The sequence below is a fragment of the Alosa alosa genome, chromosome 10 (assembly GCF_017589495.1).
Source record: "Alosa alosa isolate M-15738 ecotype Scorff River chromosome 10, AALO_Geno_1.1, whole genome shotgun sequence".
NCBI lineage: Eukaryota > Metazoa > Chordata > Actinopteri > Clupeiformes > Clupeidae > Alosa > Alosa alosa.
In genome coordinates, this window is record NC_063198.1 from 10,487,398 (window position 1) to 10,499,672 (window position 12,275).

Here is a 12,275-nt window from a genome sequence, read left to right on the forward strand (position 1 = left end):
TGCTATTTCAACTCAAGCATTTCAGTAGTTTCTTTTTTCATATGTGCCATGGCATGGAACTTGGGAAAATTAGGCTTGAGGTTCTGAGACAAAGTAATACCAGAAGGGATTTTATGTTGTTGATTGATACACATTCAACATAGCCTACACTGACTCGAGTTCAACGCATATTCAGTGACTTGGCCCCATGAGGTGGACTTGACAACTTGGACTTGGTAAGCAGGGATTTTGAAATATCAACAAAGTCATCTGTCAATCACTTACTCTGAATGAGATGATAAGGCCGGAACAATCAGTGCCTGAAGCATGGCAGCGTGTCGTAAGCGGGATGCTGACGGCCTTTTTTTATGCATGCCAATAAGCTCTGATGAATATGTTGTGTAAGGGAGTTGGGAAATATAAAGGACTCCAACATGGCAACTTCCTATGTCCTTATTGTCTATTTACAACGGTTTCTCTCTAGTACAAGAGGAAAGTATTAATTTTATTGCATGTGCCTTTGTGTGGTGTACACTAGGTAGAGATCTTTCTGACCATTTGACCCCAGTTTTATTATTCCAATCAACAACAGACCAACTAGTAAAAATTAGAAGGTTTCTCAAAATAACTATTATTATGAAAAATGCCATACCATTCTGTTGGGTATTTACTGTATGTCTCTTGTTGACATAGCATAGGCTTCATACATAATTTGGGGCCTGCAGAAGAAAGCTTTGATACTAGAGGTCAAAGGCAGAGGACTCTGCTCTCTCTTGTCTGAATGACTATATTTTCCCATCATTAGTATTATAATAACTCATTTATTCATTTTGACCCTCAAATCTTTGTCCTTTTACAGAGGAAGGCTTTTTCCTTGCTTTTATCTTTGAAATAATTTGTGAGGTGTTGCAGCTCTATGATAACACGCTCATTAATTGACTTAAAAGCCACAGCACAGTCATTACTTTTATGTTGACCAATTATGAATTGGACTCCTGTGGCAGAAAGCCAATTAGATCAATTTTTCACACAGGAAAAAAGTGAGGCATTAAAGTGAGGCATTTAGATCATGTTTCAAACCATAACTGCAACCATGAACTGACTCCTTTACTTTATGAACTCCAGATCCTGTGGTATGTGACATCATATGTCACAACTGTGATGTCACAGAGACCAAGCTGGTGGCTGGATATCCCCCCTACCTCTATTCTGAGACCCCATAGACAGAAAACACACAGAAACCATGTCCTGAGGCCAAGGAGCTATGAGTGGCTGATTGCATCAGCATCTGCTCTGACCTTAAGGGTTCTGAGTCAAGTTCTTAGTCCCCCACCCCCTAGCACACACACACACACACACACACAGAGAGACTATGAACAGAATACTATGAAGAGACATCCTGAGCCCCAAACATGTCCAAACTCTAACCTGGTGCAATGGGGTGAGAGGTAAGATGGGGTATGAGGGCATGATGATGTGAGCATGACTGTGTGCTATGTGTGATGTTGTGAGTGGTTGTGTGTGTGTGTGTGTGTGTGTGTGTGTGTGTGTGTGTGTGTGTGTGTGTGTGTGTGTGTGTGTGTTTGCGTGTGTGTGTTTGTGTGTGTGTGTGTGTGTGCGTGTGTGTGTGTGTGTGCGTGTGTTTGTGTGCATGCGTGTGTGTGTGTGAGGGGAGTGGGTACCATGTTTTGGTTTCGCTTTAGGCCTTTATGTGTCTAGCAGTTATGTGGAGTACTTATTATTACTTAGATGAGGGTAATGTCTTGATGTTTGGGGCTGGAGGAGACAGAAGAAACGCAAGGGCCTTGTCCCTGCCTTATCTGCACTGCTCAGTCGGAAAGATTTCTCCTCCTCCTCCTCCTCCTCCTCTTCCGGCCCCTCCAATCCTTAATTGCAAGCTTCCATAATCGCAGGCTCAGGCTCTCGCCTAATGCACCAGGTCTCATCTGTCGTTCCCTCCCGCTCCTCGCTTCTGCGTTCATTCTCTCCCCCAGTTTAGACTGAGAGAGCTGATCTAGGGTCAAGGGTCACTGCATGACTCAGGGGTGTGACTTTATTTATGTTTGTTTGTCTTTTGTTTAGCATGATGACGCACATAAGCTGGAATAAGGAGGAGGAAGTAATAAGGTATTGACAATTATGAAACATGAAAATCTGCAGTCACAACACAAATGGTTTAATATGAACAGATTGACCAAATCTGTTTACCACATAGTCAGAATATTGCAATGTTGTCTGCATACAGCAGGGCGACAATGTGGTTATTAAACTCAATCAGAATCAAAACTCAATCTGTGCTGGAAGGCAGGTCAGCTTTATTTATTTATATACTGTTAAAAACCTGAAAATGAAATGCCACAATTCCTTTTCTGTGACTTTGTTAGCTTTGAGGAAATTGGCTCTGGGAAAATCTTCAGCGGACATCATGGCTTTTCCTCTCTCAGAATACAGCCCCTGAGAGAAAAACATAGGCGATGTATAAAGATAATGACAGAAATGTTCCCTGCTACTACAGTATGTAGTAGCATAATGAGAAGTGATAGGCAGATGTCAATGATCATTCTTCTTATGATCTTGAGATTCAATATATGTCTCATTCTGAGTCATTACAGACCAGCAGTGTCTTTGAGGGGGAGGACTGCAATTCTTTCAATAAGTAATAAGACATGTATAAACACATTTGCAACTACCACAACTCATGTATTTTTAGCCAAACTACTGTTTAGAAACGGAACAGGAAATGAAATGTGACGGAGGGCACCACATAAGGAGATAAGAGGACAAACATGGAGCAGGGGGAGAGGTGGAGATTTGGGGGGGTTACGTGACGGTGGACCGAAAGACGTAAATCGACCGATGGAAACAGAGAGAGTAAAAGAGAGAGAGAAGAGGGTAGGGGTGTCAGTGCGGCATGCAGCCTCTGTCTGAAGATTCGCCCCTGGATTGGCAACTCAGATGCATTAACGGGCATTAAAGTCCACTGAACGTTCAGAGAGACACACAGCACTGGACAACAAGAGGCAAGAGCCCACAAGGTCAACAGTCTTCCTCCAAAAACCAAGGAACGTGAATGTGTGTGTGATTGTTTGTGTTGGGACAAAGCTCTAGTCAAGTTGAAATATTGGGTAAGTGTTGAGGATAGAACATTTAATGCTTCATTAAATACTTAATTGCATGAAAAGTGCTCATTTCATGCTATTTTTAAAATCAAATTTTGTATTTATTGGCAAATCCCGTGGTGATGGAGATGAGCTGTGCATAAAAGGAGTTCTGGCTTTTTGCTGAAGTTATTTGTTGACTTTAATTCAGAAGTCAATATTACAAAAATATTTTTAAACCGATTCCTTTGAGAAGTTCAGTGCTGTGCATTTCTTTGTTTCTTTGTCTTGACAAATTCTTTTTTAAAATGGAATCTTTTCCAAGGTTCCACATTAGACAGAATACGTTTGGCTAAATGATACAAGCACATGTAGTAGAAAACCTAATCATAGCTTTCCTTTGATAATATTCATTCTAAAAAAGTATTTCTCTATACAAAACTAGAGCAAGCACTAAAGTTCAGCATTAGACTACCACAGTTAAATATTTCTTCACTTAACTTGTACATAATGAATTTCCACAGTAGTGGACAATAAAGACCTCTAATCTAATAACTTTCATGTTTTCAATAGTCAAACTAACTGAAACAGTTTGTCATCATGTTCCTTTTACATTAACAAACCTCTCTGTGCCTGTGCGTCAGCAGACTCCTTCTCTGGTGATGATGCGTGGTGTGGGACTGTACCTGCTGTTGCTGCTGCTGCCCTTGTGTGCCTGGTGCCAGCCGCGCGGCTTCAGTCGTCAGGGTCCGCAGCTAGAGGACAAGGAGGAAGAACCAGCGGCCGGGGACCTGATGACTGTCAGCATCCTCAACCGGAGCGGGATCCTGGCATCTCTTCTCTCCTCTGACTTCCAGCACGCAGTCAGGCAAGCCAGGGCTTCTCGGCCGCTCCCACAGCTCAGCAAGAAGGCAGCCCAGGGGTCACGTTTCGCCCTCTCCCTGGATGTGCCTACCAGCATCCTGAGTGTCCTGATAGACCTGGCCAAGAACCAGGATATGCGGGCGAAGGCGGCATCTAACGCAGAGCTGTTGGCACGTATTGGCAAGAGGAAATAAAAACCATTAATGGTATAGTTCAACACAGGGTCTGGGACCTAATTAATATAATGTGTAGATTATATGTATACTTTGAATTTGTTTGGGAACAAGACACATGGGATTTCATTTTGTTTTGTTTGGGAACATTTTTATGAGATATCAGAGGGGTTAGCAGTAGACATGTCTATTATTTTATTTACCCTTTTCTGTATTTCATTTTCTTATCAACAAATATGTAAATAGTAACATACATGAACACTATAGTCTCTATAGTCTCTTGATTGTAACTTGATTGCATTAGATAATTTATATCTGTCAAATGACATGAATTTTAATGATGGAATGTGAGAATACACCTCTATGTTTGTATGTGCACACTGGACTTATATAATAAAATTCAATAATTTACCATCATCTATTATGCGTTGTTCTGTTCAACCTTGTATTGATTACAGTGAGTATTAATGTGAGGCATTATAAACGCCTCTTTGAATTCAGAGTGAGACGGAGGAGAAAAACAGATAAGAAGACAAAGACATGCAGATATTGTTTCCCCTCTTGAATGCAGTGTCATCACTGATCTGGGCTTATTAGGCACTCTCCCAGATTCTCTCATGTAAACACCACAATTAAAAATAACATGATTAGTATCTGACAGTTTCCGCACTTTTACATGCGTCACTGATGAGAGAATTTTGAAATGGCACTTAATTCAACATCTAAACAAAGGCTCATTGTAAGGAAGTGCACAATGTTCTTCCCTGCCTGTGTGCTGTACTGAATCCATTTCTGATTAAAATATATTTAGTAGAATTACATCAGTGGATAACAATTGAAACAAACATCAGCCGTCATCAAAGCGTCATACATATTTTAAATAAGAACAAAATCTGTATGTATGACTTTGACAAAATTATTTTTAACAGTGGTCGTAGATAAGTAGCCTATAAATAAAACTGGTATGAGTCACTGCTCCTAAGGGCCTCATTTTTGGGTTCACTTTGCAAAGTGGCCCAGACCGTTCCTGTCAACTGCACTATGGTTCTCTTCAAATTTCTTAAGCACTGGGGCAATATCTTTTTCAATGGTGTGCTGGGAGACTGTGCAGTCACAGCAAGAACACAATATTCTGCGATTTCGATAGGAATAGGGCCAATTTTAGCCCAGATGAACATCAAGGGGTTGTAGGGCCCTATCATGACAGTCAAAAGCGCAGCGTCACTAGTCAAAAGCTTATTCAAATTTAGTAGCGCAACATGGCGCAACAAGGTGTTCCTATAGGTTTTTTTAATCAGTCATATGGGTGTGTTTGGGGCGTAACATCATTTAAACCAATGACAATGACATCTATCATTCCCTTTAATGGCGCAAAGCCGGTATTTTGACATTCAACTGCGCATTTGAAGGAGGCTGTTTGCTAGAGCGTATGGAATAGTCACTAAACCATGCTTTACTAGCATAGCCCTCACGCATTTGCAGTCCTCTATTATTTGAACTCATTGGCAAAGTGAAACTAACTTCACCACTTCAAGACAGTTATATGCAGCAACAGTTACTTTCACTATTGACTGACCTGCAGAGGAGTTGCTTATATCTTGTGACAGTGTGTCTTCAGCTGTGCTCCATAAGTGTCTCTCGCCTCTCCCCTAATTGCAAATGATGGTGAACAACTACTCATAATGAGATGCACAGTATTTCATAATATCTTTATTCTAATTATGTTTCCCATTGTAATTGTGCAATTTGTAATGTTTTGCATTGACATGTGCATTGTTTAAAAAATAAACGTGCAAAATACCGATTTAAACAGGTGGAAAACAAGTTTTACGCCATGCGCCAGGGTGCAAAATACAGCCCGTAATCTTCAATGGTAACAAGCTACCGCATGCATGTTCAAAAACATACCAGTGGTTCTCCACATGGTGTCATTATTTCCACTACAATAACCACCGTACCAACATTCTAGGTCATAGCCTACGCATTCTACTTCCACCAGCACCAATTATAAAATAATCACTAACATTTTATAGTGTAGGCTATAATAATTTAAAATTAACACTGTCCTTATTAATGGTGAGAGCAAGTGTCAATTTCACATTAATACTTAATAACAATGTTAATTAGACGATGGATGAACGAATGAAAACATTAGCAATCAACCACAGGTGATCAATCAGTTAAGAATCTGTCGTCTGGATTGGCGTAGGCTAAACTCGACTGCACGACAACCAAACTGGATGAGACTGGTAAGCAGGCAAGGTGTAGCTAAATAAATAGTGAGCATGTCTGTCATATCACTTCGTAGGCTGACTTCTTAAAAATATATCGTAGTAGTAGGCCTAGAGAACATTTTAAACATTTAACTGTTAGTTGGGCCTAATTGAAATATGCTCTTCACTGAACCATTCAGCATCGGAGGCTATAGCCTAAAACGAAGTCAAGGCCTTGCTGAAACGCGTTGATTCCTTGACGTTAATTAGTGCGTAGCCTACAGTTCGCATCATTTTAACTAGCTGTTTTGGACTGGTTTCTAGAACATTGCATGTCGACAAATTTCAGCTATTTGACATTTAGAGCGTCATTATGCGGCCGCCTTAGAATGAACGCGATCTTAACCTTGTTTGAGAAATGCTTTTGTGTCCCAGGGGTTGTGCAGCGCCAGAGTGTGTTGGACCAGGCTAGCAGCACTCACAGTGGGAGACTCCTCGTAATGCACTTAGGCATTTATCACACTCCTGCACCTAGCACAGCATCCTAATCCCTTATATTTTCTTCATTACCCCGTCACTCTAGCCGAACTCAATTACATAGGTGTGCATACATATATTTTGAGTGTATGAGAGAAAGAGATGCATTCAGGATCACATACTGAGTAGCCTGGGTGAAATACTTTGGCTGTTGTTGATGTGAAACAGGCAGCAGAATACACAGTTGCCTGAAGGGCTAGAGACCTATGTGTGTGGATAGACTCACATTAAGACTGGGACTGTTTTCAGTCTGGCATTGGGTAGGAGGTGATGAATTTTGGTGCCAGATTTCCCCCAAGCACTGGCTGGGCCGGCGCTGGGCTTGTGAATGATCAGCTCCAAGGTTTCATATCACTCCTCAGTTTGGCGATTGATGTGACACGTTGGGGTATGGCTGACTTTGTTTTTCTATCTGTCTTTTTCCTTGTGGCGCTGTGCTCTTGATGTTTTATGCTTGAAACTGTGTTGCTCCTGTCTCAAATGGGCTGAGTTGTATTGGTGTGTCTTTGTTCAGTATAGAGAGAATTATGTAATGCAAGCTGATGTCATTGAAAAGGAGCCACCCACTCTCCATGGTTACTTAGGTGATTATCATGGCAGATTACAGCCCTGTGACATCAATGTATCCGAGATAACCGTTCAATATGGGCAGGTTGTTTTTCATCATCATATGTATATGTTGGCACTTAAGCTTTGATTAATTAAATGAATCACTCTCTCCTTGCTCCTCACGCTGGTGTTGCACACAAAATAATAATGTACTGTAATGTGTTTTTTTTTTTTTTTTTATAAATGGTAAAAAAAAAACACCATCCTTACTTATGTTCATTTTCATATTTGAAATGGTTCAGCCTTACACTTTGATGTGTAGCCTAACAGGATCATACATAGAAAGTCTTCAATTAGTCACCTCAGTGATTATACAAAGTAGGAGGTCCAAGGGGCCTCCAATAGCAGTACTGTATATGCCAGAGAGACTGTAATAAGTGGAGACGGTTGCTCAATATTTGTGACCACATGCACAGGCTGTGCTCTCAGTGGGTCAGAGGTGAAAAAGTGTCTGATGCAATGGGAGGAGGGAGTGTGGGTGAGCGAGGGAGAGACGACGGATAAAGAGCTATTTGATACTCATCTTGACAGTGATCCCATCACACAGCAGTGGGGCGATTTGTTTCAGAAGAGAGAGAGAGAGGGAGAGCTCGAGCATTCTGACCTGCCAGGTATTTCGCATTTAAGAGCCGGGTGCTACGGTAGAGAGGTGGCCTCTATCAGCTGTCGGGATTATATCAAGATATTGAGCTTACAGGAATGGTGTCGCTTACCAGCTGTTTTATGAAATGCTACTTTACCCCCCCTCCTTAAAGGCAACAAAAATTGACTGGAATGCCTCATAGGGAAAAGTCACAGCCATCCTCAATGCTTAGTGATCTGATGCGTGTTAAAAGGGAGAAATGGAGTTGGGAATTGAGTGAAAATTGATTTCTGTAATCTTGTTGGTCCGTGAAGGGTTTATCACAGTAAGAGGAGCCTGGCTAGGTTTGTGGTTTAATATGTGGCTTTCAGAACTGTTCATATTATGCTTATAATGCTTTAAAGATTAAATGTTTTGGGTGCTATTTCAATGCGGGGTATTGATTTTATTTTGGTAATTTCTTTGTGCATTGAAAGGCAGAGTGGTCTTCCAATTTTCTCTCTCTCTCTCTCTCTCTCTCTCTCTCAAATATCCTTCTTTTCTTTCTCTCTCTCTAGGAGACCATGACCATGGAATATGCCAAAAGGTCTCTTTCTCTGCTGACCCCGACCTCTCTATCCAGGTATGACCATATGGAATGTCAGTGGTTGTCACAACACGCAAAAGCGCTCAATGGCAGGTCCTTGCTTTAGCAGTACTAGCACTATCTAAGGTGCCAGCTCTTGGGGTGTCAGAGATTTAAGAGGGCACTGCCACCTCCAATGCAATCTTAACAGAGTGGGCACAAATCTGGGTGTTTGCCAAAGGAGCCACAGACGCCAGGACTGCCACTGAGTGTGTGTGTGTGTTTAAGTGAACTTTACTGTAATTTAGCTGCTCTTGTGTGTGTCTGCCAGATGCGTGTCTGCCAGTGTGGCCGCCAGCGCCTCCATGACCCAGCAGTTGCTGACGGGCTCGACTCCGTGCCAGAGGCCATTTCGAGTCGCCAACGCCGACCGCACCGTCAAGAAGGGCATCATGGCAGACAGTCTGCGCGACTTGCTGGACAAGGTGATGGAAGAGTTGAAAAGAGAGGGAGAGAGCACACACACACTCTGACTGGCAGGCTAGAGGAGAAGGCAGGACTGGGCGTTTTAAAAGGGGAGACTGCATGAATAGCCTGTTTTTGATGTCACTGACAGCACGCCCCCCACCCCCCCAAAAAAAAAGTCATACGCAGTTAGACATGAGTCAGTAACAGCTGAAAGAATGGACACGGGATGGATGAGTCAGTGTTTTCAACGGAAGCGGAGGGAGAGAGATTGAGTGATTGGCTTGTTGACAGGCTGGTCCCTCTTACTTGACGTCGTAGTGGAGGGTTTCAGCAGTCTCTCAGGCTTGATGGAAATTTTGAACCAACATTGTTTTTTTCCCTTTCCTTTATGTAATCAGAATATAGTCTCTTCCAATCAATGAATTTCATGATGGAATACAATCCATTTCCCATTCCCAGCATTCAATATATGTCTTGCTTTTGTCCAAATTGAAGGGTGTGTTGTTTTGGGATAGGTTTGTGTGTATGTGAGTGTGTGTGTATGCATCAGGCAGTACACTGAATTGCCCAGTGTTTTGTCCATGATGTGTATTCTAAAAATAAATCGCCAAGCTGTCTTGTTTGTCTCGACCTAGGTGATGGATGGACTGCATGTGTCCTGCGTGAGCGCTTTGGTGCTTGATGAAGATGGCACAGGGGTGGACACAGAGGACTTCTTTCAGACGCTGAGGGACAACACTGTCCTTGTAGTCTTGGAGAAAGGACAGAAATGGACTCCTTCAGACCAGGTCAGTGTTGCTCATTATTATGGAGGTGACTAAACGGCAGGACTAGTTGCTTGTTTCTTTTCTGTCCCCCAGGTAGATTGGTTAGACCCTTTTTAAAGGTCTGCTGACAGGAAAATAAAAGAACAGCTTGACTGATTGCAGACGCCATTCTACGCATGTGGAATCTGTAATGCTTTGGAAGCTCTTTTCTGATATTAAAAAAGGAAGTTATGCAGACGATGCGATGCACAGACAATAAAGTGCCTCAACCTTTTCAGTTAATTTCCCCCCATCCCTCTGCCCGATGTTTTGGAGCAAGTCAGTGTAAAGTTGCATTTAAAGTACTGTTTACGCGACGGCTTTTCAATTTGAATGCTGTTTGTCCACTGTGATTCATTTGCATAGTCACTTAATTGCGTCAGTAATGATTGGTTGGCACCTGAATGCCATTAGCCTTCATGTTTACTTGTTTCCCCTCATGCTGAGCGCCTTCCATTAGCATATGCCATTTCTCCCCCTGTTGTCAGTCATCTCTGATCATTTAAGAAACGTTAATCTATATTCTGAGGCACGCTAAATTAATTTTCGGATGACTGAACCATGGGTGGGAGGTGACCGATTGTGTGGGGGTTGAGGGCCTGCATGGTGCAAGAGAGAGGGAGCAGAGCAGTGTCCATTCATCAGTTTGACAGCCAACACCGAAGTTAGTCACCTATCCTCTCCCTGACACCGAGTGGAGTTTTTTTTGGCAGTTTCCTACAGCTGTAGGCTGTGAAAGTTGTGGTGTACTCAGGCAGAATATTAAGTTGCAATGTGAGATTTTTCTCCTCTCTTTTGCTGACCGTGTTGTAATCAGTACTGGCTTTCTTGCCCTGTTTTGTTTTGCCTTCTAGAAAAACAAACATCTGTATTCATTGTCCACATGGGCTGATGTCTTTAATGAATTCAGCCTCCCTGCGTGCTTTCTTTCTGTTCTTGTCCAAAGGCCACTTTAGTCAAGGCTCAGCATGTGAGCCGAAGCCCTGGCTGCAGGAAAGATGTGGCCAAGTTGACCTTTGACCTGTACAAGAACCACCCTAAGGAATTCATTGGCTGCCTGAATGTGAAGGCAACGCTGTACGGAGTTTACACTTTGTCTTACAACCTTCGCTGCTATGAGGCTAAGAGGATACTGAAGTGAGTATTACTGTGTGTGTGTGTGTCTCTGGGGGGGGTCCGAGACAGCCAAAAATGGGAGTGCATACATGTGGAAGGTGTAGTAGAGGGTGCTGGAATGTTTATTGTTTGGGATTAAAATGTTGCGTTATGTCACTTGTGCTGAATGACTCATATTTTTAGGCAAAAAGCTGAGAGGTGGAGTTGGAGGATTAAAATTTTGCAGAATCAACAACTATCCTCAATCAGTGTTTGCCGCTTGTGTTAGTTTGCGAAATCCCTCTGGAGAGACAGAAAATGACACATGAAGAAAGAGCAGTCTGACAACTCAATTGAGAGCAAAAGACAAGGACGAAGACTATTAATAAACCCTCTCCCTCTCCCTCTCTCCTTGCCCTTGTTTTGTTTCCTCCCCCTATCTCTTCCCTCTTGACAGGGAGGCCTTGCGATGGACCTTGTTTACAATGCAAACCACTGGCCATGCCCTGCTGGGCACCTCCTGCTACATGCAGGCCCTTCTGGACGAGGAGGAGGATCAGGAACAGCAGGTGCTGGCACAACTGAAGGCACCGAAGAAATGCCACGTGCCTGGCTATCTCTGGGGGTAGAGCTAGCTGTGTTTTAAGTAAGGCACTCGCTCCCCTGGCAAGCAAACACTCGAAAGGGCTTATGAGAAACAGGGAAGCGGGGTGGGAGTGGGAGAGAGGGGTGGGTTGGAGATTGGTACGTGGCACAATAAGATGATCTCGGCACCCCCCAATGTATTAAACACTATACAGTAATCTACACATCTTTTGTTCCATGCTGCTGTTACTTGCGCCTATATGTGGATTCATTGCACAGGTATCTAAAAGCAACACCAACAAGCAACATCAGTGATTCATCAACTCGTGACAGGGTGAACGGCACTTCTGCATTCGCTTTGCGGCCCTCTATCGGCTATAACCGCACTGTAAGTTTGCCAGATCGGGTAGCGAATCTGTAGTTCGATGGAATGAGACACAAGAAACTACAAATTTGACTTGCATGATGTCGCAATACATCATACTTTCATAAAATCATGCAACATATTCTACCTTGTCTGTGGACATCGTTATAAGCCGGAGCTGGATAAACAAATGGCGTGCGTGCGACAAAGGAAAAGTTCTTTGGTGTTGCTTTAATGGTTGCTGCATCTGCTTAATAGTATTGTATTTTCCACTGCCCGTTACTCAAATATTTTTTTTTTTTCAGTTTATTGCAATATTTTTCTTGTCATACTAAC

The 12,275-nt window shown here is 42.6% G+C and overlaps 2 protein-coding genes across 9 annotated transcripts; both read left to right on the plus strand.

The window, feature by feature from the left end:
- The first annotated feature begins 1,210 nt into the window (after nt 1-1,210).
- On the plus strand, nt 1,211-4,526 carry LOC125302282 (urocortin-3-like). 5 transcript variants are annotated; one of them, XR_007194882.1, is made up of 3 exons: nt 1,211-1,427; nt 2,062-2,106; nt 2,690-2,763. XR_007194882.1 is itself a non-coding variant. In XM_048255398.1 (3 exons), the coding sequence occupies exon 3, from the start codon at nt 3,740-3,742 to the stop codon at nt 4,133-4,135; it is 396 nt and encodes a 131-aa protein (XP_048111355.1). In that variant the 5' UTR covers nt 1,211-1,427; nt 2,062-2,106; nt 3,725-3,739; the 3' UTR covers nt 4,136-4,526. The 5 variants fall into 5 exon arrangements, 4 of the variants coding, with proteins under 4 accessions (XP_048111355.1, XP_048111357.1, XP_048111356.1 ...); XM_048255398.1 differs by lacking the exon at nt 2,690-2,763 and adding an exon at nt 3,725-4,526; XM_048255400.1 differs by lacking the exons at nt 2,062-2,106; nt 2,690-2,763 and adding an exon at nt 3,725-4,526.
- A 1,794-nt stretch (nt 4,527-6,320) lies between these two features.
- Nucleotides 6,321-11,799, plus strand: cidec (cell death inducing DFFA like effector c). 4 transcript variants are annotated; one of them, XM_048255408.1, is made up of 6 exons: nt 6,321-6,363; nt 8,614-8,678; nt 8,953-9,106; nt 9,725-9,877; nt 10,842-11,032; nt 11,448-11,799. In XM_048255408.1, the coding sequence occupies exons 1-6, from the start codon at nt 6,355-6,357 to the stop codon at nt 11,617-11,619; spliced, it is 744 nt and encodes a 247-aa protein (XP_048111365.1). In that variant the 5' UTR covers nt 6,321-6,354; the 3' UTR covers nt 11,620-11,799. The 4 variants fall into 4 exon arrangements, with proteins under 4 accessions (XP_048111365.1, XP_048111369.1, XP_048111367.1 ...); XM_048255412.1 differs by lacking the exon at nt 6,321-6,363 and adding an exon at nt 7,227-7,252; XM_048255410.1 differs by lacking the exon at nt 6,321-6,363 and adding an exon at nt 7,924-8,084.
- Nucleotides 11,800-12,275: the final 476 nt, after the last annotated feature.